Source organism: Dasypus novemcinctus, chromosome 3, assembly GCF_030445035.2.
Source record: "Dasypus novemcinctus isolate mDasNov1 chromosome 3, mDasNov1.1.hap2, whole genome shotgun sequence".
NCBI lineage: Eukaryota > Metazoa > Chordata > Mammalia > Cingulata > Dasypodidae > Dasypus > Dasypus novemcinctus.
The window spans coordinates 113,267,039-113,294,459 of record NC_080675.1 but is presented as its reverse complement, the minus strand read 5'-3'; the positions used below and the strand labels follow the sequence as shown (position 1 = coordinate 113,294,459).

At 45.2% G+C, this 27,421-nt stretch overlaps 1 protein-coding gene and 1 long non-coding RNA gene across 2 annotated transcripts in view; one reads left to right on the top strand and one right to left on the bottom strand.

Annotated features, from left to right (window-relative positions):
* EHD4 (EH domain containing 4) overlaps positions 1-27,421 on the top strand; it is a 77,478-nt gene that overhangs the window by 29,469 nt on the left and 20,588 nt on the right. The window contains exon 4 of the mRNA XM_004481483.5: positions 24,695-25,107. Within this exon, the coding sequence (XP_004481540.2) occupies positions 24,695-25,107 (413 nt within the window). The remainder of the gene's footprint in view (positions 1-24,694; positions 25,108-27,421) is intronic.
* Positions 15,039-26,427, bottom strand: LOC131277983 (uncharacterized). The gene is made up of 3 exons (XR_009185079.2): positions 26,285-26,427; positions 18,106-18,346; positions 15,039-15,463 (listed from the first exon to the last, which is right to left on the bottom strand). It is a non-coding gene; the product is annotated as an uncharacterized lncRNA (long non-coding RNA).

Below are 27,421 nucleotides of genomic sequence, written 5' to 3'. Positions count from 1 at the left end.
GCAAAGATGGCAGCCCAGTGAGCCATCTCCACCACCTTGTCCCTTTTCCTTCCTGCAGTGCCTAGATTAACCCTCACCAAGCTGAGTCACTGGGCCCCTCTTCTACACTTAAAGCATTTACCTGAAATGTGCTCAATAATAGCAGTGTGATAACAGCCGCCATGTATGAGCCCTTAATGGATGTCCACACTGTGTTAATCTTTTTTTTAAAGATTTATTTTATTTATTTCTCTTCCCTTCCCCCCACCCCCCGGTTGTCTGTTCTCTGTGTCCATTTGCTATGTGTTCTTTTGTCCGCTTCTGCTGTTGTCAGTGGCACGGGAATCTGTTTCTTTTTGTTGCATCATCTTGTGTCAGCTCTCCGTGTGTGTGGCGCCATTCCTGGGCAGGGTGAAATTTCTTTCGTGCTGGGCGGCTCTCCTTATAGGGCACACTCCTTGTGCGTGGGGCTCCCCTACGCGGGGGACACCCCTGCATGGCATGGTACTCCTTGTGTGCATCAGGACTGCGCATGAGCCAGCTCCACACGGGTCAAGGAGGCCTGGGGTTTGAACCGCGGACCTCCCATGTGGTAGACAGACGCCCTATCCACTGGGCCAAGTCTGCTTCCCTGTGCTAATCATTAAACCTGAAAGCAATCAGGAGGGGACAGAGTCCCAGACATGGCCAAGGAAACTCCCACCCACCATCACTCCTCCAAGAAAACAGAGCCTTCCAGCAACAATGAGATTTATTTCCCCAGGTCCTAAGCAGATGGGTGATGAGCTCTGTGGCTGGGGAATGGACAGAGATAATGTTGGCAAGGTGTCGCTTTTGGAGAATATGCTCAGAGGAGTGATTGCTTCAGGAAGTAGCTGACGGCTGAAACTCCTGTGTAGGAATCAGTCCAACCCCAGCCTGCGGCAGGTCTGGGCATGAGGGTGTGCTGGACAGGAGGCATAGCTGTGGGGGAAGTGGCTGAGAGCGTGGGGACTGCTGCTCACTCCTGGGTAGACCTGCTGACTCCACCAAACCCAGAACTCACCCATCAGCTTGGAGCAAGACAGGTGGTGGATGCAGCAGATGAGCACTGTGCTACTTTGCTGGGGTTCGTGGTGGGGAGGGAGGGACCTGACCTAGGAGCTGGTATCACATCCTCCCTGGCAGCTCTCAAGCCCCCCAGGGCAGTGCTGAGGTGTCCTAGAGCTCTGGGGCCAGGGCGCCTACTGAGTGTGTATCCCCAGGAAGGAGCCTGATGCCTTCGTGGTGAAAGGGAAGGCGGGGACAGTGAGTCTGGGGTTCAGTCACGGACCTCCCCTGTGGGGTGCCGTTCTTCTTTGTTCTCTTTCGTTACTTCATAAACCTGGTTCCCTTTTATTCCGTGCTGAGTAGCGGCAGGGAGGTGGGAACAAGTCTGATTACAAGGAGGACATGGGCATTCTCAGCCTCTAGGCCAAATAGTGCCTGAGTGATGAGAAAGAACACAACAGGAGGGCTGTGGTGGTGCGTATTTTATGGTGTTAGGTTTGAAGCAAAACATTGCAAACCTACTCTTACAAGTGGCCTTTACCAATTGGAATGCATCTTGGCACAACCTTCTCATCAGAATCTTTAACGCTGACCCTAGAAGTCAGCAATGAGCCTTTTTTCTATCAATCAAACAACTTTCTGGGGTCCCTGTACCCCTTGCCTCACTACTGTGTTTTGAAACTCTCTGTGACCTCTGGGATAAACCAAGAAAGCATGTTCAGCAATTTGGGGGAGGGGGAGAACATTTTCTAAATCTCTGTGTTTAAGAACTATATAAATGAAACACACTAGGGTGATTGATTTTGGAGCAAATTTTTTTTTTTTTTTAGTAGTACCAGGACAGGGGAATGAGCCCGGGACCTCGTATGTGGGAAGCTGGTGCTTAACCACTAAGCCACATCGTCTCCCCTGAATTGGTTTTTTTGTTCAATTTGCTTGTTTTTCTGTTTTTAGCAGGTAAGGGAACCAAACCCAGGACCTCCAATGTGGGAAACAGGCACTCAGCCACTTGAGCCACATCTGCTCCTAAGGAGAAATTTTTTAATATACTGCTTCATATGGAAACTTGTTACCCTTCACATTCTTTTTAGTTTAATTATAGTTGGAAGAAAATATTTAGGAACAAGAGATTAAATATAGTTATTAAACTGCAGCTTTTTTGGCTGACATAAAGGGTTGAATTCCTACCAAGCAGGAATAAAATTGTTCTGATATATTTATGATAATAATTTTATTATCTGCAGACTTTTCCTGATTCTTTCTTGTATTTTATTTTATTTTATAAGATTTATTTATTTATTTCCCCTTCGTCCCCATTGTCTGCTCTCTCTGTCCATTCGCTGTGTGTTCTTCTGCATCCGCTTGTATTATCAGGCAGCACTGGGAAACTATGTCTCTTTTTTGTTGCGTCATCTTGCTGTGTCAGCTCTCTGTGTGTGCAGCACCACTCCTGGGCAGGCTGTGCTTTTTTCACACTGGGGGCTCTCCTTGCAGGCACACTCCTTGTGCATGGGGCACCCCTACACAGGGGTGCCCCCACATGGCATGGCAGTCCTTACATGCGGCGGCACTACACATGGGCCAGCTTCACCACACCGGTCAGGAGGCCCTGGGTTTGAACCCTGGATCCTCCATTTGGTAGGTGGATGTTCTATCAGTTGAGCCACATCCACTTCTCCTTTCTTGTCTTTTAGTAGCCAATAAAAAAAGTGTTTAGGTTCTTAAGATTTTATAAATTATTTTTTTGAAGTGAGTGGGTGAAATCCGATTTGGCTCACTCTTCAGAACATTCTTTGGCCCCTGACAGCAGCCAGGTTTTCGATGCTCTTTGATAGAGAAAAAGAGAGCACATTTACCTGCATGCCTTTATATTCATTCCCAGTCAGTCTCTTATCAGCCTGACTCCTGGTCTGAATTCTTTCCTGAAACACTGTTTATTCCTTGCAGAACTTAATAAGATTGATTTCTGGGCTCAACGTGAATATAAATCTGTTCCCAGCTACTTGGTACAAACCTCTGGGTGCTGGTTCCAATCATAAGGTCCCTGTCTACCAAGGGGAACACTTTGAAAACTTCTGACGTGGCAGCTGGTGTACTTGTCCATCTCTTTAGCATGTAAGCACTTCAGAGGTGCTGTTTGAGCAGTAAGTAATTATTCCTATGGTCTCCTAACATAAAAGGTTTTACATAGTCTTCAATAGACTTGACTTTGGTTAGAAAAATAGTACAATTTTTGCCTTGAACATTTTGAGTAACTCTAGAGGGGGAAAAAAAAAAACCCTATCAAATTTTCCCACAGGTCTACCTGTTCTTCTAGTACCAACAGCTTGTCAAATGAAAATTTGAGTTTCTTTTTCTGGTGTTTAAGCCCTTCCCTCCATTAATCCCTGCCTCTTCATTATAAGCCAATAATTAAAACTGAGAAGATACTGAAAAATAAAAGGGCAGAAAATGCCCTCCTAGGAAAAGCAATAAGCAGTAGTAAGGCATGAAACTGGGAGGACCTAATAGCACTGACGATAGCAGAAGCTTCCAAGCCACTGATTAACATTTAAGCAGTTACAGACAAGCCTTACTTGGGTCCTTCTAAATTTGGCAACATTAAAGAAAGCCCTCAAGAATTGAAAAAAAAAGCAAACCTGAACTCTGACAGGTAAACATATATGAGCTTTTTCCAGGGTCCGCGGACACAGCTAAGTTGCTCAAACATGGTATCACAAAAGAATTTTGACAGACCTAGGACGCAGGGTGTGGAAATCCAATCTGTGATTAATGAGAGTACAGAGAAAATAGAAAAGGCTAAAACAAACCATAATCAGCGAAGCACAAACACACCTTCTTGACAAGTTTTTCAAACTTTAGGGACAACAGACCGGATTTTGAAAGCTGCCCAGAAAAGGAGAGAGAACAATTAGAGATGTCCAGATAAGAATGACTTCCCCTCTCAGGCTTTGGTGACAAGAAGAACTTGAGAGGAAAACACACCAAGAGGAACGAGTCTACAAATAAAATAAATGTCATTACATGGATATAAAATAAAAAGAGGATCCAGTCTTTTCTCTGAAAGTCTGGGAAGAACTGGAACAAGATGTTAGCCAGGCTCAAGGTCAGCAGAGACCCCTCTCAGAAGCACCAGGAGACCTGAGGCAGATGACACTTAGAGGCAAGGCCAGTGATGGGAGGTGGCGCCAGTCAAGTTGGACTGCGAATCCGAGGACTGTGGGTGTACAAGCCTGAATTTCTTTAAGGGTTTCTGAGTTTTCTGCTAATGTCTACCAACTACCCCTGGTAGAAAGTTCAGGACTTACTTGAGTACTATTACAAATGAAGGTAGGAAATAAATAAAAGGGGGCTTGTGAAGCAGCGTGATCATCCTGGTCACCACACGATTACCTGTACAGCCTGGGGCTGCCTGGCTTCTCGGCTCCACACCTTGCAGACACCTGAGCTCACTGAACATGCAGTCCTTATTACAGGTAATGCGCTCCTAGGAAAAGCAATAAGCAGTAGTAAGGTGCCAAACTCGGTGGCCCTAAGAGCACTGACAGTAGCAGAAGCTTCAAAACCATTGATTAACATTTAAGCAGTTACAGACAAGCATTACTTAGGTCCTTCTAAATCTGGCAACCTTAAGGAAAGCCCTCCAGAATTAAAAAACAAAAAAAAAAGACATTCAGATTCTGACAGGTAAACGTTCCCAGCTCCCCATCCTGTGGTTGGTGCTGGGATTTTTGTTTTTTTGTTTCATTTGTTGTTTCTTGGATTTTTGATCTTGGAACAGAGTGAGGTCTTATAGCTCCTGTCCTTGTCCTCTGCAGTTCCTCACAGGCTTGATCAGCAGGTCCTTGTACCGTCACCCTTTGAGCCAGAAGTTGTGTTGACAGAGCCTTGAGGCACACCAGTAGACTGTCCTCCAGGTTGACAGCAGTTCATAAAGGAAGAAGTTCAATCAAGACTCATAGAGCTGTTAAAAGGGAAAAGTTTAGGTTGTATGTATGTTACTAGAATAAAAAAATTTTAAATAGGACTGTAGAGCACAAACAGTGAACCCTAGTATAAACAATGGACCATAGTTAATAGTGCAGTTATAAAAATGTTCTTTCATGAATTTTAACAAATGTACCACATGAATGCAAGCTGTTAATAATTGGGTGGTATATGGGAACTTTGTATTTTGTGCATGATTTTTCTATCAACCTACAACTTCTCTAATTTAAAAAAAAGGTATGGAAGAAAGACCTAAAATTAAAAAAAAAAAAAAAAAAAAAAGATTGGTAGAGCTCCAATGTGCCAGGTACCGAGATAGAAACTGGGAGAGTAAAGAAGAACAAGACACCATACCTGTCCTGGAGTCATGAAGCTGAGGAGGTCATTCAGCTGGTCAGTAATCCACCAAATTGTCTTGAAAAAAAGGTGCTACCTAAACTGAGTTATTTTTCATTTGGTACTTAGTAGACCAACAAGTTGGGCAAGATTCTGCCCTCGTGGAACTTAAAATTCGAATGGGAGAGTCAGACCAAAAAAAATGAATAAAATAACCGTAAATGGAAAAGCAACAGATAAGGCATTGAGATCAATGAGAAGAGGGTGAGGTTTTATGGCCACACTCGAGGAAGGGCCTTTTAGGCTTGTGGAGCAACATTGCTAGACCTAAAGGCTCAGTAGGGGCCAGCCCTGCAGAGTGAGGACAGGTCAAGGTTTTCTAAGTATGGACCCAGGTATTTCCTACCTGGTATTTAAAGGTTTTTAAAAATAATAGACACTCAAGTATTATATATTCACACATCGCTTTAAATTCCTGCATGTTCATGTTTTTCTGAAATCATTTCTGTGACCTATACTGAACCTATATTAAACTGAGAATCAGACCAAATACTTTCCTTGGTCCCATCAAGGGACTGAGGCCTCCAAAGGCCACCCTATTTAATATCAAGGGAAGGGCATGGACAGTGGAATCAGACCACCCTGGAAAAGGTATTCATCTCGCATTTAAGTGAGGGTTATGATAGCACCTACAACATAAAGTTGTTGTAAATGAGTTAAAACATAGAAAGCAGAAACTAGGACCCAGCCTAGCACAGTTCACTCCTATTATTTCCCTTAACACCATTGTCTTAATGCTGGTGGTGAAGGCCAAAGAGTTTTAAGGACTGGGCTTCGTTTTCTGATTAGATTGGCTTCTTGCCAATTAAAAAGCCTTCCATCTTACAGAGTAGGGGGAAATTTTGTCAAGTTGCTTGAGATGTGGAGTGTGTTATTTAAGGGCTGAATGTACTCTTTTTGGATAAATGTTTCTACCTTTCTTCCATGTATCCTGGTTATTTTACTGATGATGACCTTTTTTTATTAAAAAAAAATCAATATGTTACAAGTTAGTTAACACAAGATAATAACTACAATAACAAATCTACTTAAGTCAGCAGTTACACTCTCCCTTATTTTTTGTCCATTCCTCAATCTTGAGGGATTTGGGATGATGTCTGCTCTGACTGCTTCAGGCTGAGTAGGGACATAGAGATTATGGGGCAGAGGAAAGTAATTGTTTTGCTTGCAGTTGAAGATACTCCGTCCTTTTGGGCTGGGGCTGGCTCATCATCATCGTTTTGCTATTTGTCCAGGGCAAACCTGAGGAACTGGAGAGTAGTAGTTGGCTGTATATCTACAGTTTCAGAGCTCAACTGGCATAGGAACAATCTGAAGGCTTTAAGTCTCTGAGAAATATATTCAATAGGTTAATTGACAATTATAAATTCAAATAAAATGGACACAGAGCAGACAACTGGGGGGAGGGGAGAGAAATAAATAAAAAATAAATCTTTTAAAAAATTCAAATAAAAGGAGTAGATGAATCATGACTAGGGAATTTATAAATGAGTATAACTGTGTTATATTGGGGAAATAGCTTTTCATATATACCCAGGTAAAGTCTGCCAAGGGAGTGCAGGTTTCATTAGAACATGTGACTTTCCAGACATGCCTAGAGCCCTCGGGAGCACTCTTGTTTAAGGTTTTGTTTACTGGGACAGTTAGTGAAATCTGCATGACACCTGCATAAGCATAACCTCTGGAATGACTTTGAAATCTCTTGACCATAAGAACTCTACTTTATTCAATATTTCTCCCTTTTGATCAGGGTCTTTTACCAAATGCATCTCTGATTAACACTTGGTAATAATCCCTTGATGCCAGGGAGGCTCATCCCTGGGAGTCATGTCCTGGGGGAAAAGGTAGTGAGTTTATTTGCTGAGTTTGGCTTAGAGACAGGCCACATTTGAGTGACAAGGAGGTTTTCAAGCAGTAGCTCTTAGGCATTAATTATAATTAGGCTTAGTTCCATTATTATAGGAGTAAGGTTCATAAGTACAAGCATTGAGATGGAAGACTAGGCTTATTAGCCTGTTTTCTTTTATTAGGCAAGACTTATATATTCTTCCCAGAGCTTCTGGTCATCTAATTTGAGAATGTAGAAGGACTTTCCCAGGAGGGAAGTTTAATATTTTCTTGGCTACTGTGAGGGCCTCTAAGATGATTGGATGATTTTAAAATTTGAATTCAAAGGTGTCTTTCAAAGTAGAAAAGACATAAAACTTAGATTAATTGTGTAGCAACTTATCAGTGGTTCCAGTTTTAAAAATATGGTAGAAGAATTTTAAAATAATGTGCAGATACTGTGTGTGTGAACTTTTTTTTAGAAGTAATGATATAAAAAGAAATGGTTACTATTAAGAGTATGCTAGAGACTATTCATTTAATACACATTTGGAGATTTATTTTTTTTATTTCTCTCCCCTCCCTCCCGCTCCACTCTGCCCCAGTTGTCTGTTCTCTGTGTCCATTTGCTGCGTGTTCTTCTTTTTGTCCACTTCTGTTGTCAGTGGCACGGGAATCTGTGTTTCTTTTTGTTGCATCATCTTGCTGCGTCAGCCCTCCATGTGTTCGGCGCTATTCTGGGCAGGCTGCACTTTCTTTTGCGCTGGGTGGCTCTCCTTACAGGGCACACTCCTTGTGTGTGGGACGCACTCCTTGCGCATGGGGCTCCGCTAGGTGGGGGACACCCCTGCATGGCACGGCACTCCTTGTGCACATCAGCACTGTGCATGGGCCAGCTCCACACGGGTCAAGGAGGCCCAGGGTTTGAACCACGGACCTCCCACATGGTAGACGGACACCCTATCCACTGGGCCAAGTCTGCTTCCCTTAATACACATATATATTGAGCATCTGCCATGTGCTAAGCACCATCCTGGATCCCAGAATTCAAAACAAGTGATACTCAGGCCCCACTGAAGATGTTTGTTCTATATATTTCATATCAATGGAATCATACAATATTTGGTCCTTCGTGACTGGCTTCTTTCATTTAGCATGTTTTCAAGATTCATCCATGTTGTAGCATGGATCAGTACTCATTCCTTTATATGGCCAAACAATATTCCATTGTGTGGTTTATCACATTTTATGTCTTCATTAGTTGATTGACATTTGGGTTTCCACTTTTTGGCTATTATGAATAATGCTGCTATGAACATTTGTGTACAGGTTTTTGTGAACATGTTTTCTTTTCTCTTGGGTTGTATACCTAGAGGTGTGGTTGCTGTGTCATATAGTAACCCTGTATTTATCCTTATAAGGAACTGCCAACTATTTTCCAAAGTGGCTGCCCCTATTTTGCATTCCCACCAGCAGTGTATAGGGGTTCCAATTTCTCTACATCCACTTAGTATCTGACTTTTTATTATAGTCGTTGGTGTTTTTTATTATAGCCAACCAAATGGTTTTGATTTGCATTCCCCTGATGGCTAATGAAATTGAACCTCTTTTCATGTGCTCGTTGACCATTTTTTTTCTCTCTTTGGGAGAAATGTCTATTCAAGTCTTTGCTTATTTTTTAATTATCTTTTCGTTATTGACTTGAAATGGTTCTTTATACCAGCTATAAGTGCCTTAATGATGTATGAATTGCAAAAATTTTCTCCCATTTTAGGTTGTCTTTTCACTTTCTTGATAGTGTCCTTTATTTATTTATTTTTTAATGTTACATTAAAAAAATAAGAGGTCCCCATATACCCCCCCACCCCCCTCACCCCACTCCTCCCATAACAACAATCTCCTCCATCATCATGGGACATTCATTGCACTTGGTGAATACATCTCTGAGCACTGCTGTACCACATGGTCAATGGTCCACATTATAGTTTACACTCTCCCCCAGTCCACCCAGTGGGCCATGGGAGGACATACAATGTCCAGTAACTGTCCCTGCAGTACCACCCAGGACAATTCCAAGTCCTGAAAATGCCCCCACATCACATCTCTTCTTCCTACTCCCACCCTCAGCAGCTACCTTGGCCACTTTCTCCATCTCAGTGCTACATTTACTTCCGTTACTAATCACATTATTTCCAGAATAATCAGTAAGTCCACTCTAATCCATACTCTATTCCTCCATTCTGTGGACCCTGGGATGGTTATGTCCTTTAAAGCACAAAAGGTTTTCATCTTGATGATGTCCAAAGTTATCTATTTTTTTTTCTTCTGTCGCTTCTGCATTTGGTGTCATATGTAAGAAGACTTTGCCTAACCCAAAGTCATGAAGAGTTACTCTTATATTTTCTTGTAAGAATTTTATAGTTTTAGCTCTTACATTTAGGTCTATGATCCATTTAGAGTTAATTTTTGTTTATAGTATGAGGTAGAGGTCTAATTTCATTCTTTTGTATGTGGGTATCCAATTTTCCCAGCATCATTTGTTGAAAGACAATTCTTTTTCCCCATTGAATTATCTTGGCACCTTTGTCAAAAATCAATAGACTGGGAGCAGATGTGGCTTAAGCAGTTGAGTGCCTGCTTCCCATATAGGAGGTCCCAGGTTTGGTTTCTGGTGCCTTCTAGAAAAAACAAAAACAAAAACAAACAACAAGCAAAAACAAATGAAGAACCAACTCAGGGAGTTGATGTTTCTCGGTGGTTGAGCACCAGCTTCCCATATACAAGGTCCCAGGTTCAATCCTTGGCCCCCAGGACATTAAAAAACAAACAAACAAACAAACAATGGAATGTAACTGGAAGGGATTATTTCTAGACTCTCAATTCTATCCCATTGATCTATGTGTCTGTCCTTATGAAGGGCTCTTCTTCATCAGGGCCTCCCAGGATAAATGGGCAAGCTCCCTGGCCAGCGAAGTCAGGGCCTCATTGGACAGGTGAAGACTTAGGAAGATGATGATGTGAAGCTCCTATCACTTTGGCTGCTTGGTGCATCTCAACTATGGCTGCTCTTTCTATTGTTATTCTACTCGAGAACAACAGAGAGTGTGTTCAAAGGCAGAGAAAAGTGGGTGAGCTCTGGGCCCTTTGTAGGGTTGTGAGCTGTGCACGTGGCTGGAGCATGGGGCCTAGGGGGTGGGCACAGAGCGGTAGACTGGGTTTAGCCCTGGAGGCAGTGCGGGACACCGAGGGGGATAAAGCAGGGGGGGTGTGACATGGTCAGACAATTCTGTAGAACAGGACATATATCCACAGGCTTGGATACTGAAGATTTTTTTTTTGAAGATTTTTTAAAAATTTATTTCTACTACCCCCATCCCCCCCACCGTTGTTTTGTGCTTATTGTCTGCTTGTCTTCATTTTTTTTTCTACAAGGCACTGGGAACTGAACCTGGGACCTCCCGTGTGGGAAGGAAGCACCCAATCACTTGAGCCACCTCTGCTTCCTGCTTGTTGTGTCTCTCATTGTGTTTCCTTGTTTCATTGTCATCTTGCTGCTTCATCATCTTGTTGCGTCAGCTCGCCATCTTCCTTGTCTTCTTTGGGAGGCACCGGGAACTGACCCGGGACCTCCCAGGTGGTAGGCGGGCACCCAAGGACTTAAGCCACATCCACTTCCCTGAAGCCATTTTTATATTTATAGTTTGAGCTTAATTACCTGTCTCTGGGCTTTGTTTGAATTTGGTAGCAACAGAAAGGTGTCCATCCCCAGGGACTGGGGTCTGACCCTGATGATTTGTTGGCAGATCCTGCTCTCTGGCCAGTGCTAAGGCCTGTCTGAAATTGGGTTGTGAGTCCTGTGTAGCTCTTGCTTCTTGGACCTCCACAGGAAATCCTGGTTTCTTTTAGTTTCAGGGAAGTTTGCTGACAAACACGTTCATAGCTCCTTTTCCTCCTGCTCCACGGGAAATTCCACACCACAAGTGTTGCTGCTTCTGGCCCTAGTGTGAGCGCGTCATCACCATGACTCAGAATGGCATTTGTCAGGCCCTGGCAGATATTTTTAGTTTTTGTTATTATTGTAAATGCATGATCGATCATGAGAAAGGACTGCTTTTACCCAAACTTGAAACCTACCTAGACTTTTAAGTCTAAAAACAAAAAGTTTTTTTTTCCAGTGGACAGAAGGGCACTTTTTTTACTTTCCATATAGACCAGCCCATAAACATAAAGCACCATTTCACAGTCATTGGGATACAGAGATTAATTGTAGACAAGGTCTGCTCCTTAAGCTTTGGAGTGATAATAATAGCTAATACTCATGTTTGGTGCTTTTGAAATACTGTTAAGTCATTTGCCCTCAGAAGGGCCCTAGGAGGCAGGACCTGTTATCCCATTTTATAGCAGAGAAGACCAAGGCACAAAGAAATAAAGTAACTCGCCACCAGTTACACACCAGATATGACAGCACCAGGGCAGGAGGATACCACACAAGGCAATTTTCCATGTAATTGACCCTTTTCCAACCCTGCATATACCACATCTCCATTTTTGAAATTTTTCTTATTTCTCTGTCTTGTGATTTTTGATCTTTGGAAAAGGCAGAACACATCGGCCTGCTTTCTCATTCAAAGGAGGGTGGGCTGGAGAAGGTTTTCTTCTGTCTGCCATGCACTGTTCACCACCAGGTGCCCCCTGGTCATTAGTCATTTCAGCAGATAATTCTTAAGCACCGGCTGTGCATCAGGTACTAGGTGCTTAGATTTAACAGCTCAAGGAAGACCCCTTCCCTGCCTTCATGGAGAAGGGAGGAGCATGAGCAAATGCAAGTTGAAACAGGACACGAAACAATTGCTGGGTCCCGCGACAGGTATTTACTTTACTTGGGTAGTCGGGGGGGCCTCTCTGAGAGGTGGCAGTTAGGTCCACATGTAAAGAAGAAACTGTCAGCCTTGCAGAGAGTTGCAGGAAGGGCATTCCAGTCAAAAGGAACAGTATCAGCTAGGGTCAGGAGGTAGCTAAGACCATGGCAGGTCCAGGAAGTGCTCAAGACCAGCAAGACCAGAAAGAGGAGGCGACGAGGCTAGGAGGGCCTGCTGGCGCGGGTCTGTCTTGGTGTCGAGCGTAGGTTTTATTCTGAGAGGAACAGGAAGCCATTGAAGGGCTATCTTGTGCAGCCTCCTCTGGGTTACCCAGAATTATCACAGTGCTCTGGGACCAGGCAGCAACAGAATGCAGCTGGGTCTCTGGGTTCGTTTGCAGGTTCAGTCGTTTCTTCCCTTGACGTCAGGCTGTCGCTGCCATTTCTCTTCCATTATACCTGTCCTCAGGTCCCCCACTCCCCTTCCACTGTGGAGGCACCAGGCCATGAACGCGGCCCTGAAGACTAGAGCTGTGGTTCTCAGGCAGCAGCCTGCGGTCAGCGGGCAATCAGGGCATCTGGGGCGGGGCCAGGGGTTCTGATGCTGGAGGCCCCCACTCTGCAGAGCCTGGGGTATGGGTGGTGGGGGGTCCCCCCTCCTGAGCCTGCCCTCTCCCATGCACCTGCCACCCCCACACAAGGTAAAAGAAAAAAATGATCACCAAAAGGACTTGAGCTACTTCCTGTACCTCCATTTCACCCAGCCGAATGCTGCCCTTGCGGAGGACAGGAGAGTGGGGGTGAGGGGCAGGGCCTCTGGGTGAGCACTGGCTGGCTTGGGACTTGCAACATCCTCCCAAGCGAAGACTTTGAAAGGGGGTAGGGAAGTGGACTTGGCCCAGTGGTTAGGGCGTCCGTCTACCACATGGGAGGTCCGCGGTTCAAACCCCGGGCTTCCTTGACCCGTGTGGAGCTGGCCCATGCGCAGTGCTGATGCGCGCAGGGAGTGCCATGCCATGCAGGGATGTCCCCTGCGTAGGGGAGCCCCACACGCAAGGAGTGCGCCCCATAAGGAGAGCCGCCCAGCGCAAAACAAAGTTCAGCCTGCCCAGGAATGGTGCCGCATACACGGAGAGCTGACACAACAAGATGACGCAACAAAAAGAAAGATTCCTGTACCGCTGACAACAACAGAAGCAGACAAAGAACATGCAGCAAATAGACACAGAGAACAGACAACTGGGGGGGAAGGGGAGAGAAATAAATAAATAAATAAATAAATAAATAAATAAATAAATAAATAAATAAATCTTTAAAAAAAAAAAAAAGAAACCCCTAAAGAGAAATAAGGAAGGGATTTTTAAAAGGTTGCTCATTTATGCTTTCAAACCTGCACTGCTAAAATGGGGCCATTGTTGTTATCAATCCCTATTGTTAAATATGGCAAAATGCCCCTCCCCCTCTCTCTCCCAATCACTGTGCACTTTAGAGCTGCCTCCTTCTTATTCCATCATATAGATGTGCCAGAATGTGTAACTGGTGTCCTTTTTTTTTTTAAAGATTTATTTATTTTTTATTCCCTCCCTTGCAGCTTGCTTGCTGTCTGCTCTCTGTGTCCATTCACTGCATGTTCTTCTGTGTCTGCTTGTCTCCCTTTGTTGTGTCATCTTGCTGTGCCAGCTCTCCATGGGCGCGGGCCAGCCTGCCTTCACAAGGAGGCCCTTGGACGCGAACCCAGTTGAGCCACAGCCACTTCCCCTGGTGTCCTATTGATGGGTGACATTCAGGCTGTTTCTAATCTTTTGCTATGACAAACAGTGCCATGGTGAATACAATTTTGCACATACAGTGCAAGTCTATATAGTTAGCACAGTTATGTGTAAATGTTCATTCTTATACATTCCTGGAAGTGGGATTGCTGGGTCAAAGGGAATGTGGTCTTTTTATTGTGCTAGCTGGTACCAAAATACCTTGTAGAAGGAGAACTTATTTGTATTGTATTGTATACAGTATGCTTGTTTCCAGGGCATTATCCCAAATTTTGTCCTTTATCTTTGCTAATCTGATAGCTGAAAATTGTATCTCATTATAATTCTAGTCTTCATTTCTTGTTAGTGTGTTTGAGCATCTTTTCAAATTTACGAACCTTTTGTTTCCTTTTCTGGCATATTGGACCATTTTGAAATACTGTTGTTAACTCCATAGATTTTTAAATTTAATAAAGTGAGTCATTTTTTTCATAAGGAACCCAGTTGTGAACCCAGTTGATCTGCCTCTTCATCTATGACGTAAACCCAGAAATAACTCTGAGTAATAGTTTGTCTGGAGGAACAGTTTAACTGATAACTCGGTTGCTGGGTGGAGTGTATCACTGACTTTTTGCCTCAAGAACGTTCAGTGTAAGAAATGTTTACCAAGCTGACTCTGTCTGATTTATAGACTTATAAGACCTTTGTGCTTGTGGTACACTAAGCCAACTACAAAAAATGAGGAATAGGCAGTTTCCATGTGTGTGTCACTTGATTCCTGGATTTTACTATTTATAATATTAGAAGGTTGAAGTTGGTGACCTCTTAAGCATCTTTAAAAGTCTGAAATTCTGTGACTTTTCCTCTGGTAATTTCTTTTAGTATAGAGTTTGGAATTAGATGATGAGGAAATTAAACTTTGAGGGTGACCAGTTACCTCTGGAAACATGTAAGGACCTTCAAATTGGCCCAGAAGGCCAAAGCACATGAGTGCAGCAGCAGGACTATAGTAAGAGGAGACCCATTATTTAATCATTTTATCATTTTGAGTTTGTTGCTCAGTTTTCCAGTAGCCGCCTGAACAGTTTTACCTTCTTATGCTGCTATGGCAACTGCTTGATATCTCTACCATACAGACACTGAACTAAATTGATTTTCCTGAGAATTTGATGCTTTGTTTCAGAGAAGCTTAATATTCAGAACCACCCTATGGCTATAATTTAAGACCGGGTAAGAATCTTTATTGACCATCTGACCTATCCCATAAATGTAGAGACTGAGCCCCAGGAAAGCGAAACGGCTGAGCCAGGCCCTAGGACTTGTGAGTTTTTTTGGCAGGTTTTTGCCAACTTCCTTCTCTATCGAAGACCTAAATTGCTGTGTAATATCACTGTCTATTCCAGGGCCGAGTCCTCTTTAAATGACTTGCTTCTTAACCTAATTTTTAATCTGAGATGGAAAAGGGGGTATGGAGCCCAGTTTTCCCTTTTACTTGGTCACATGCTCAGAAGCTGCTGTTCGCTGGGCCTCGTACCCATCCGGAATCGCCTGCCGTCTGGTGTTTGCCTGCGTTTCCACTGCTCAGGGCATGAGTCCCGCATCTGCTGGACCATCATCTTCACAACTTCCCTAGGACAGGCTGAGATTAGTTTATTTTACAAGGAAGCAGACACAAAAATTAATTCACAGGGTCTTGGACTAAATCCCAAAAGGGAGAAAAATGAAAAAATAAATAACAAATAATAAAAGAAATTTTCGAAGGGGAGAGAGGAGCGAGGGGCGATAGAAGGTAAACCTCACAAAGACCATTCCACTGACAAATTTGGCTCTCCATTTTTCTTTAAATTTCACTGCACTCAGTGGCCAAGCCCCCTTCAGACCAGGACCAGTGAGAGAGGGCGCTCTAGTAAGTTTTATTGTAATGAGTCACATTCCCCTAGCTGACCAGAGCCCACTGAAAACTTGAGCTGAGAACACGCTGAACCCTCCACAAAAAGAGATGAACTCAAGAAAACCGCCTGAGCAGCGTTGTTCTCTGGGCAGTCCTCCCCCAGCTTCTGATGGATCTCCAGGTCCTGACGGCCGGCCAGCCCCTCCCCACACCCCACTCACTATGCGGCGGCTCGGCTGGGGAGGAGGGAGACCCAGACTCTTCCTCCTGGGGAGGAGCTAGCGGGGGCAGTAGGAGCAAGTGGCCAAGTGGCTGATTGATTCTCTCACTAGCTCATTCCCACTGCTCTGGAAAGTGCAGCTGATTGGGGGCTCCCTCTTCCCCCAAGGGGTTACCCAGTTGCAAAGACAATGCTTTACCCTCAGAATTTCATCAAGGGGCAGTGGGCATACCAAGCACATCCTCTGGCTAGAAAGTGCTGGAAATTCAGACCCTCACTGTAAACACCGTTTACACCGTTAGAGATAAAAACGAACTCGCTCCTCAATAATACTGTTATACTGTTAGCACAGTAGCATATGGACCAAGAATTTTTACAATGCACTTTATTTTTTATCTCATTACAAAAATAATATATATACGTCTTAGAACACTTAGAAAACTACATATCTTCAAAAGAATAAAATAATCATCTCTAATCCTACCATCCTGAGATATATATGATATAGCACAGTGGCTAAGAGCACAGGCTCTGGGATCAGAGTCCCTGGGTTTGACTCCAGCTATCCTGGGAAATATCTGTGTGACTTTGGGCAAGTTATTCAACCTCTCTGAATTTCAGTTTCCTCACCTGTAAAACGGGGATAATAACGGCACCTGCTTCAGGGGTTGTTGCAAAGATAAAATGAGATATCAATGTAAAGCTGTTGACACAGTACAGGAATGTAGTAAAAACTCAGTAAATACTTGCTGAAATTTTTTACTTTTAGCCATTATTTTGCATCCAACCCCAATAAAAAAATTCAGAAACAGCCTTTTCCAGTTGCAAAATAAACTCAGCCTGGAAACAATGCAAGGACTCCTTGCACATGATTAATGAAGTAGCTGCTATGGTTAACTGAAGTGACTGTTTTTTAATATATATATATATATGTATATATATAATACCTGAGTAGTCCAGATATTTTGTATTTATTTGGAGATGATTTACACTTCCTTATAATTAGTGAGAATCTCTTTTTTGGAAATTCATATCGCTTTTTAAGCAACCAGACCTTCTAACTTGCTAAAAATCGGTTACACTTCTTGTTCAAGTCAGTTTAATTAATTAAACCAAATTTATTGGACACCTACTCCATTCTGGTAGGTATGCAGTGGGAACAGAATTAGACAGTCTCTGTTCCCCTAGAGCTTCTGTCTTCTGATCACTGCATAAACCTATTGTATGGATTATTAATATAGTGACAGAAAACTCATTTGTGCTATAAAAATACACCCCAGGGAACCTGACTGACATGGTGTAAAGCGTCTGCACTGGGCTTTGGGCTACAAACATAATTAAGGCTTGGCCCCTGCTCTCGGGCTGCTTGTAATCTACTCTGGTGGGTGGGCTGTGGCCAAGAACCTACCCTATCAGGAGGAAACAGGCAGGGGAATTCAGTTCCACCCTGTGGTCAAAGGCTTCCTGGAGGGAAGTGACCCAGAGGAATGGGTGGTTGGAGGTGGAGGAGAGGAAAGGGCATTCCAGGCAGAAGACAAAAGTCTGGGCAAAGGAAGGTGAAGGATGCTCTTGGGAAGCAGCCAAGAGCCCAGTGGAAGTTATGGGGAAGGCTGGGGCTTAGCAAGAGACTATGAAGAAAAGGCTGCATAAGTCAGGTGGGACCTGGTATTGGAGAATTTGTTCTGCAAAATTTATTCTAGAAGTAATCAGGGGCACTCAGGATTTTTGGAGATTGTCTCTGAGTTCTAAGGAGCTAGGTGGTGAGTGGTCATTTAAGGGCTGAATTGGAAAAGAAGGAGCCTGGGGACAAGAAGGACAGTTAGGGGCCCCAGTCAGCACTCACTCAACACCTACCTTGGGCTGAACACTGGACTGGGGACAAAAGAGGAACACGACCCACAGGGGACCTCTGGGAGAGAGGCAGTGTTTATATAGCACACCAGCCTGTAAGTGCTGAGGTAAGACATGGACGGGGGCTGCTGACTCCAGGAGGGGAAGGGGGCGCCCTGGCCAAAGAGGGAGGGTGGGAGCAGACCCGGGCTGTGGGTAGCCTAAAACTCGTGTGACTAGAAACTTGGCTCTGTGAAGACACTTAAGCATGTTTTATTGTTGCTCTATTAAAAATAGACTGGCCAATCTGCTTCCTCAGGGACTCCCATCCTGTATTTACCTGAGCCAGAGAGCAACTGTTGCAACCCAGATACCATTTCCCGGAGGGTCTTTTCTCTCCAGCCAGGATGGAGGGCTGCGGTTCCCACAGGGGCTGGGACGGGAAGCCTCTGATTGGGTGGAAGGGGCCCCTTCCTTCCTTTGTTCCCAGAACCAGGAGCCAGGGCGCGGGATGCCAGGCTGGGATCTTCCATAGGACAAATTCTCTTTTCCAGCTCCCACATCTGTATTGCCCCTGGGTCCTTTTGCAAAGATAGAAATTATATTTTTAAACCTTTGGACTGTTTTATTCCAAACTAATAAAAGTGCCATTGGAAGAGCTTACAGAATTAAATTTCCTACAATTGAATAAATAAATTTAAAAATAGTTATGGATATTTGGCACCTTGGGACAGTCCTATTATGTTGACCCCTGCCCCCCCATCGGTGCGTATGTACACCCCCACATGTGGTTGTGCGTGCGCACACCCAGATTTGCGTGGGCTCCAGGCCACGTTGGAGGCTGCCCTCAGGAGCCAATACTCCTAAACTGGAGCATGGCTGCCCCACGCGCCTCCACCGCGAGGGGAGCAAGGGCTCTTCTTTAGCTAAATCCAACTCCATTAGTTGCATGGTTCCCTGGAAGAACAAATTTCAACTTCTTGGTCCATCCAGCAGTTTGTGGAGATGGATGTCTTTAAATGCATTTAAATTTAGCAGTATTTCCTTCCTTCCTCCCTCCCTTTCTTCCTTTCCTCCTTCCTTCTGTCCATTAATCCTTCTTTATTTAATTTTAATTTATCCATTGTATTGCAGCATAATTTACATGAACTAAAATGTACCTATTTTAATCATATGGCTTGATGAATTTTGACAAATTTAGACACTCTGTAACCACCCACATCAAGATAGAGAAGCCAGGCTCTAGATTCCGTTCCGTTCTGGTGCTGCTTAGAGTCAGTCCGCAGCTCCATCCCCAGCACTGGCAACCACAGATGTGCTTTCTGCCCCTCTAGCTTAGTTCTGCCTGTTCTAGAATTTAATATAAGTGGAATCATACAGCACATCCTCTTTGGCGTCTGGCTGATTTCACTCAGCGTAATGTTTCTGAGATTGATCCATGTTGTTGCATGGTTAGAACCTCATTCTTTTTTGTAGCTGAGTGGTTTTCCACTGCATAGATGAGCCACATATTATTTATCCAGTTATCTGTTGAGGAATATTCGGGTTGTTTACCATTTCGGGCTAGTAGGGATCAAGCTAGCAACCTTAGTTTTAAAGAACTGTGTCCTTCAGTGACAGTTCCAAGTACTGCCTGGGCATATGATAACTATTCATTAATTTTTGACTTTTGTATTTGAAGGGTCTTGTTATAAATTCCAAGGTGTTCACTGTATTCCTAATTTCCAGAAGGGACATGTTCCAAAAGATTGTTTAAAGCCAGTTACGGAGATTTTGAACACATTTTTCCATAGAAAGTGTCCTTCAGGAAGCACTTACTGAGGCCTGCTCTTGGTCAGCACCGTTCTGGAAGCTGTGGAGAGCGGGCTAAGGAAGGCCGCCGCCCTCGCCATGTCCAGGCTGGGTGGGGAGACGCTACACATTCCAGTCCTCTGGGGAAGCTGTACGCCCCCTGTGGGAGCCCAGGAAAGCTGGCAGTGGCTTCTGAGTGGACACAGAGTTTGGTCTCAAAGGGTGAGACAGAGCTGTGCATGTAGGAGTGGCCGGAGGTGGTGGATGCACACATCTGTGAACAGAGCTCTGTCAGAGCTGAGCCACACGGACCCTACCAAAACCAACTCAGCATTTTAAAAACAAGGGCGGCCAAATGAAACAGCACCGATTTCCAGCCTTGTTTTGAGCAGTGTTTCAGTGCACAGACCCGCTAAGCCTATCTTCGACTTCTGGTGCTATTTGTAACAGAGCCTCTAGGAGGATTCATTATTCTCCTCCTACTGAGTACAAATGTGTACCCCGTGTAATCCCAGCCAGCACTGATTGGTATGCGCAGGACCTTCCTAAGTCAGGGAGTGTCTGTGATTAGAATCATAGATTGTTTTAGGATTGTCCCAGGATCGTTAAAGCCATCTGGTAGAACTCTGTCCATTTCACAAACGAGAAGAAAGAACCCTGGGCATCTGAGTTGCTGGCTCCATTTCTAAAATATGATCGGTTTTCTGCTCAGTCAGTATCTTCTGTTCTCTCACTTGGCTCAAGCATGATTGCCCTGTTGTCTTTACACTAATTAATTTTGCTTCATTTCATGGCTCCAGACTGTACTTCTCCCAGCCAGACTTCAACAAATATTAATTGCACTCCCACTGTAAACAGGACTGGGTACTAAGATTTAAATAAGAATAACCAGTGGGGAACATTTTAGAGAGCTTTCTAAGTGCGAAAACAATTCTAAATGCTTCATATATATTGACTCTGCAGCCCATGAGGTATGTGGATATTACCATTATTTGCACCATTTTGCAGATGAGAAAAATGAGAGGCTCAGTAACTTGTCCAAGGTCCCAGAACTAGTAAGGGATGGAGCCCGGGCAGTCTAAGTCTAAAACCCATGCTGTTAACCACTGTCTTGTGTGACTATGAGGAAGACATGGTCCTGAGATTGAAGAATTCATACTGTAATTAGAGTGGGCAGTAAACCACCACCACCCCACCACCCTTTTTTTTTGAGGTACCAGGGCTGGGAATCAAACCCAGGACCTTGTGTATGGGAAGCCAGCACTCAACCATTGAGCCACATCAGCTTTGGATCTGGGCTAGACTTCTAGGCCCTAAGCCATTGGGGAAAGTCTTGCCAAGGGCCAGGGCTCAGCATAAGCAGGAGAGCTTTCATGAATGTTGAAACCCATCTCCAAAGTGTATTTGAATTCTGTTTCTTCATTTCTACAATACGCCGTCTAGCCATCTATTGGTTACTTTTTAGAGTGAAAGGAAACTCTACTTTAAATATTTTGTTTTGCTTTGCTAACCAACAAGAGTGTAAACATATCTGTACAACCACTTACCTTGATATTCAGTCTAAAGTGGGTGGTTCTCAAACTTGACCATGCATCACAGCTACCTGGGGGAGCTTATGAAATGCAGATCACCAAGTCCAGCCCTTGGGATTCTCTTTCAGTGGTTCTGGGGAGGGGCCTGGGAGTCTAAAGCCAGCACCTTCTTTGGTTCTGATGTGAGACCACACTCTGAGAATCGGTGATCGCGAGGTCCTTCCTTCGGCAGCGATGCTTCGCCTTGCCATGGCCGGCTGCTTTTAATTCACCGAGGTCCCTGATCCTCACACATACTGAAGAATTTCAAGTTTTACTACTTAGTTAGATTTTTAGATGTTCTTCTTAACTAAAAAAGGCATCATCGAATGGCAAATCGTTTCCTAAAGCTCAGCTGGGATCTTTTGGTCTAGCAACATTTGTTGCCTGAGTCCTTCCTGGTAGAACTGAGCATGCCAGCCTCTCCTGACTGATAGTCCTTTGCTCTCTTCTGAGACCCTTGGTGACTTCTGCACTTTTGATGGCGCAGGCTGATGCTCAGCAGGCCAAGCTTTTACACCAGTCAATGACAAAAGAAAACAGCTTTATCTGCCTGTACTTCATGTTACGCTATCGTTGTTACTCTAAATCAAGAAAATAGAGACGTGGGGTCATCCCTCCAGAGATGAAGATTGGCTTCACCTAGAGTAAACTTACATCTGCAGCTCTGTTCCCAATAACATTTTATTCACTGTAGCATTGGAGTGAAATCCTTTTAAGACATTTAAAGTAACTATCCGGAACCCAAATTTAGCTTAAAGTTGAAACACGTGGTGACAACCGCGGCCAACAGCTGCCTCTGCATGGCTGACTCTGCACGTGCACTGGCCGCAGCATCTGTGTTCCAACTGACTTCTCTGCCTGGGAGTGTAGTTTCCTTTGGCATTCGTTGTAAGAGGCATCCAGATTTCAGAAATATTGAAACGCGGGAGAAAAAATGATTTACTAGTCATGGGTCTTGGTAGCAAACCAAAGAAGCTGAGTGTGGCCAACTTAAGCATAGGGGGGTGGGATCTGGGTAAGGTCCAAGTATTCACAGAATTAATGGGGGAGTGGATGAAGCTCAAGTAGTTGAGCACCTGCTTCTCATGTACGAGGTCCTGGGTTCGACTTTGATGCCTTCTGAAAACAAAACTAACAAATGAAAAAACAACTCTCATTGGGGAGTGGATGCGGCTCAGTGGTTGAGCGCCTGCTTCCCATGTACAAGATCCTGGGTTCAATCCCTGGTACCTCCAGAAGAAAAAGAATTAATGGGAAAGTTGGAGAACTAGGCTCAGAAAACACTTCGGAAGCTGCCACCACTGGACTGTCAACTCAGCCACTGCCAGCATGCGTAAACTCTAATTTTTCCACTCTGGTGGGAATTGCTGATAGTCTGATTCTAAGTCACCTGCCAGTACCCCAGCCCGGCAAACCTCAGCTTCTGTGGCTCACAATGGACCCCAAACAGGAGGACTGTTCCACATAGAACAACTCACATCCACCCCAGTGTGCCTCCCAGCACAGCGTTTCCTTTAATCCATTTCTGAGCCTTCAGATACCTGATGCTGGTCTCACAGGAGGAGGAGTGAGACATAGTCGGGACAGAGTGACAAGTCCATCACCCCCACTGGAAAAGCAAGTCCGCTTGCAGGTCTTCCTGGTGGATGGGCCCAAAGCATCTGTCCTGCACCCAGAGCACACCACCTTCATTTTCCTACCGAGGAGCTGCTGCCCGTGAGCTGGGGCTCTTCGGCACACAAGCCAGTCTCAAATGAAAATGACTGTTTCCTCTGCAGGGCCAGAACCCAGCATGGAATTTTGACTCTAAATCTTTGCATACTACTGAGTGACCCATGCCATAGGCCTTTGATTTACCTCTCTTATAAACTGGCTGTTAACAGCTATGAAAAGAAACTCTGGCCCGCATTCCGAGAACCACCTCTGCCCTCCTAATCCCCAAGGAGTCAGGGTACACCACAGTGAGACAGTGGAGAAGTGAAAAGTGTGACCTGGTGAGGGCATACATCACATCCAGGGCGGCGGTTTCCTCTCAAAAGGCTCAGGGAGGGGCACCCAGGGGCCTTCAGCTTTTCTGAATGTTTGTTATCTTTTTAAAAAACGTTTCCTGTTTGCTCATTCAGTTTCTCCCTGTACACCTGTTCTTCAAACTCATGGGAACTTTAGTCCATCGACCCCCTTTATTTTCACCTAATAGAGCATTCTCCTCTCAGCACTTTCTGATCTACCTTAGATCCCACTTGCCCTCCATCCCCAGAGCCAACCATATCCTAAAATTGACGTTGAGGTTTTATATTTTTGCTATAGTATGCATCCATGGACTGTTGAGTATTGTTTTAACATTTTACTTGAATGTTATCATACTGCACATGTCCTTCTGAAAACTGAATTATACTTGATTTTTTTTTTAGATTTATCTACTTCAACATGTGAAAATCTAGTTCATTCCCTCGTATTTATTATATTAAAAAACTAGACTTAGTTTTTTAAACTTCTGAAGCAAACATGGCCAAATGTCAAAATTTATTAAAGTTATGTGTTGGGTACATCGGCATTTTTTTCCTGTACTTTTATAAGTGTTTTTTAAAAGTTCTCATAATTTAAAAAAGCAGGGAGAGCACTAGAATAGGAGTGAGAAGAGGTGACATCTCATTTGGGCTCAAGGTTAGACTGGATTAAGGCTCTGATTCCACAGCTAATCAGACTGAGATTAAAAATAAACTTTAGAATCAGCCTCCTCTTGTTTGCTTTTCATGGGAATTTGCCTCCCTGGGGAAGCACCTCAAAGCCCTGACCACAGGCCAACAGGAGTGTTTGTCTAGCTGCTTGAGTTGGAGAGTGTTGGCAAGTGGCCAAAGCAACTAAACAATTTGTTGTGGACCTGGCCATTTTTTAAAAGATATTGGCAAGAAACCATTTTACAGATTGGCTGTGAGACATAAATTTTAAAAATATTTATAACATACTTAAGATATAAATAGTCGCAATGATAAACATTGACCACAACTTTGGCCAGGACAACTTGTGACCCCTTAAGACTCTAAAAAGTTGGGTTAAGAGAAGTTGACACTTTTTTGTTATATTTATGGAACTCCCCATGGGATTAGAACTGGCTTTCAGGTTTTCTTCCTTCTGCATGCATCTCTGGCGCAAAAAAAGTGAGACTTTGGCAGAAGCGAGAGCTCTGTGGTTTAATGGACTGTTGATTAATTTTGCCATCGATCAAAAGGACGGTTCTAGGTAAAATGAGAGACTCATAAGGATGAAATAAAATTACACATATGTAAGTAAGCAGTGCTCAATCAAGGTCACCATAAGCTCCTTTTTTGCCTATTTATTCCCATGGAAGTGCTCCGGGGATCCCCAGGTATCCAGCTCTGGGGCCCCCATTGAAATGGTCTTCGGGTCTTCGGGTCATGAGGCCTCCACTGCCCCCAGCTTTGAGCTGGTTCCTGGGCTCTCTCCCCAGCAGCTGCTGGAGAGTGAGGCGCTTTCCGGAGCTCTCCTGATAAACGCATCTCCCGCTGCAGGAGGCCTCCCTGACAGCCTCTTCCTTCCCCCCAGGGTACGACTTCTGCCAGGTCCTGCAGTGGTTTGCCGAGCGCGTCGACAGGATCATCCTGCTCTTCGATGCTCACAAACTGGACATCTCGGACGAGTTTTCAGAGGCCATCAAGGCTTTCCGGGGCCAGGACGACAAGATCCGCGTGGTGCTGAACAAGGCCGACCAGGTGGACACGCAGCAGCTGATGCGTGTCTACGGGGCCCTCATGTGGTCCCTGGGCAAGGTCATCAACACGCCCGAGGTGCTGCGCGTCTACATTGGCTCCTTCTGGGCGCAGCCCCTGCAGAACACGGACAACCGCAGGCTCTTCGAGGCCGAGGCTCAGGACCTCTTCAGAGACATCCAGAGCCTTCCACAGAAGGCGGCAGTGCGCAAACTCAACGACCTCATCAAGAGAGCCAGACTGGCCAAGGTAAGCCGGGAGATTGCCTGGGGGCAGCCGCAGGCTGGGGCTGCTCCCACTCTCTCCTCTCCAAGGGAAAGTGGAGTGTGGGGGCCAGGCGGCCTTTCCAGAGCCTTGGGGAGTGGAACACGAGCTGCGTTTAGAGCGAAGCCTCAGGGGTCCGTAGCCCTGTTTCAGTTCTGGCTCCTGGCTCTACAATCTTAACCATTCCAAAACGGTTCCCAAATCTGTAAAATGGAGCTAATAAGAATCCTTCCTTGGGTGCATACAAGGATTCGGTGTGACAGGGCTTGCAGAAAAGGATCTAGGCACTGAATCCACAGACGCTGTAATGCTTACGTTAGGAGGTTGGGGATGTCGCCAGCTGGGCCTGGAGAGAGGCGGCATTGGTGGGGCCCACGGGGGTGCTGAGATGCCACCGCGAATCAGTCACCCTGTGCCTGGAACCCGAGACCACCCCTGGGAATGGAGGAGCCCGGGGAGGAAGGTTGGCTCAGCCTAACCCATGGATTCTGGGCTGTGCCTGAGGCAGCCACCCCCTGCCTCCTGGCTCCCCACCACGTGGCAGAGCCTTGCAGCACCCTAGATGTGCTGTCTGATGGGGGTGCCTGGTGATCTGCTGACCACCATCAACCAGTGTAGCCAGCTCTGTCACGTCTTTTAAGAGAGGAACACATGACTCCCCCAAGGAGAGCTATAAGAAAAAAACGGTTCTTTAAAAACTCTGTGTACATTTCGTGAAATTGTCATCCTCTAATGCTGTAAGTGCCCCCAGAGTTGATCCCAGTGACGTTAAAACCTGGCTGATCATCAGAAGCACCTGGGAGCTTTAACCCTTGGAGATCCCCAGGCCCTGCCCCAGAGCTTCTGATTCAGGGGTGTGTGCATGTGTGCATTGTACATGTGTGCATTCATGTGTGTAAGTACACATGTATGTGTGCATGTGTGTGTGTGTGATTCTAATGAACAGCCAGGTTTGGGAACCAAAGTCTTTCCAGACTCCTTAATTTTAGAAGGACAAGCTAGGATAAGTAATTTTCCCAGGGTCACCTAATCCGTTAGTGACATTGCTAGGACTAAAAAGCAGGCTTGGACGCTCTGTCTCATCTTCTGCTTTGAGCCCACTCACGTCAGCTGAACCTGGCCACCCCGACCCACGGTAGCAAGGCTCCAGATCTATTGGTACCTTGGACAGGAAGTAAGTCACAATGTGCACATTCCACTTGCTTCACAGTGAGTGGTTTCTGGTCTGGCCTTGGGGCCCAGCAGGTCAGCCTTCGGAGTCCACCACCATTTTGCTTCATTCAGTCTACATTTACTCAGCACCCCCCAGGCCAGGGCTGGGGAGCCCCCAGCCTGGAGCAAAGGGAGGCACCGAGGTCACAGAGCAGTGAGGCATGTGCTGACTGAGGCGTGGACTCAGTGCCGTGGGCGCTTGGAGGGAGGGTGACTGACCCTGCCTGGCAGGGCGAGGGGCAGGGAGGCCCCAAAGGGTGACAGCCGAGCAAGGGATGAGCCTTCTAGCCCTTCTTTTAGTTCTCCTCAGCAGCCTCTGTCTTCCTGCCAGAGAGCTTGTACGGCAGCACCTCTCCTTTGCCAAAAGAAGCACCTCCCTTGGCTGCCGCCCCAGCTGTAGCCCCCGTCTCCTGGGGCCCTCTCTACTTGTGTCTCTGAGTGTCCCCTGCATTCCTGCCGGATCGCTCAGCTGATTTGCAGCTGCTCCGTGCTCCTGGAGTCACCATTCTTTAGCCTCTCTTCCTGGTATAAGCTGCTTCCTTTCCGGAACGACAAGCCACATTCATTCCAGTTCTGAAGGCGATTGCGCTAACTGGTTTGCTCCCTCTTGTGAACCCACTTATTCGCAGCCACTCCTGAGATGGTTTTTCTCTCACGCTTGTCACTGGGTCCAACGTTTGACGGCAGGAAGTCTGTCTGTCCTGACCACTCAGTGACACCCCTTGGTTGAACTTAACCGTTAAAGCTGAACTTAACCATTGGGGTACACAATACCCAACACTCTTTTATAAGCTATAGCTGGTAAATTGTGTCCTAGTCTTTGCAGATGTCAAGATTGTTTGAACTATTTTTAAATGTCCATGGACATTCGTAATTGTCATTGCTTAGGACTCAAAATGCAGCTGTATTCAGTCATATAAATAAATAAGGAGCAGAGAATTCACTGGAAGTGCCAAGCACCATCGAACTTTCCTGCCATCCTTGAACGAGCCAGTGCAGCCTAGGTTTAGAGAGGCACAGAATACGGCTCTGTGTTCTGACACTGTGAAGAATGAAAACCCTTGTGTAGACACCGGGGGTGGAGAGA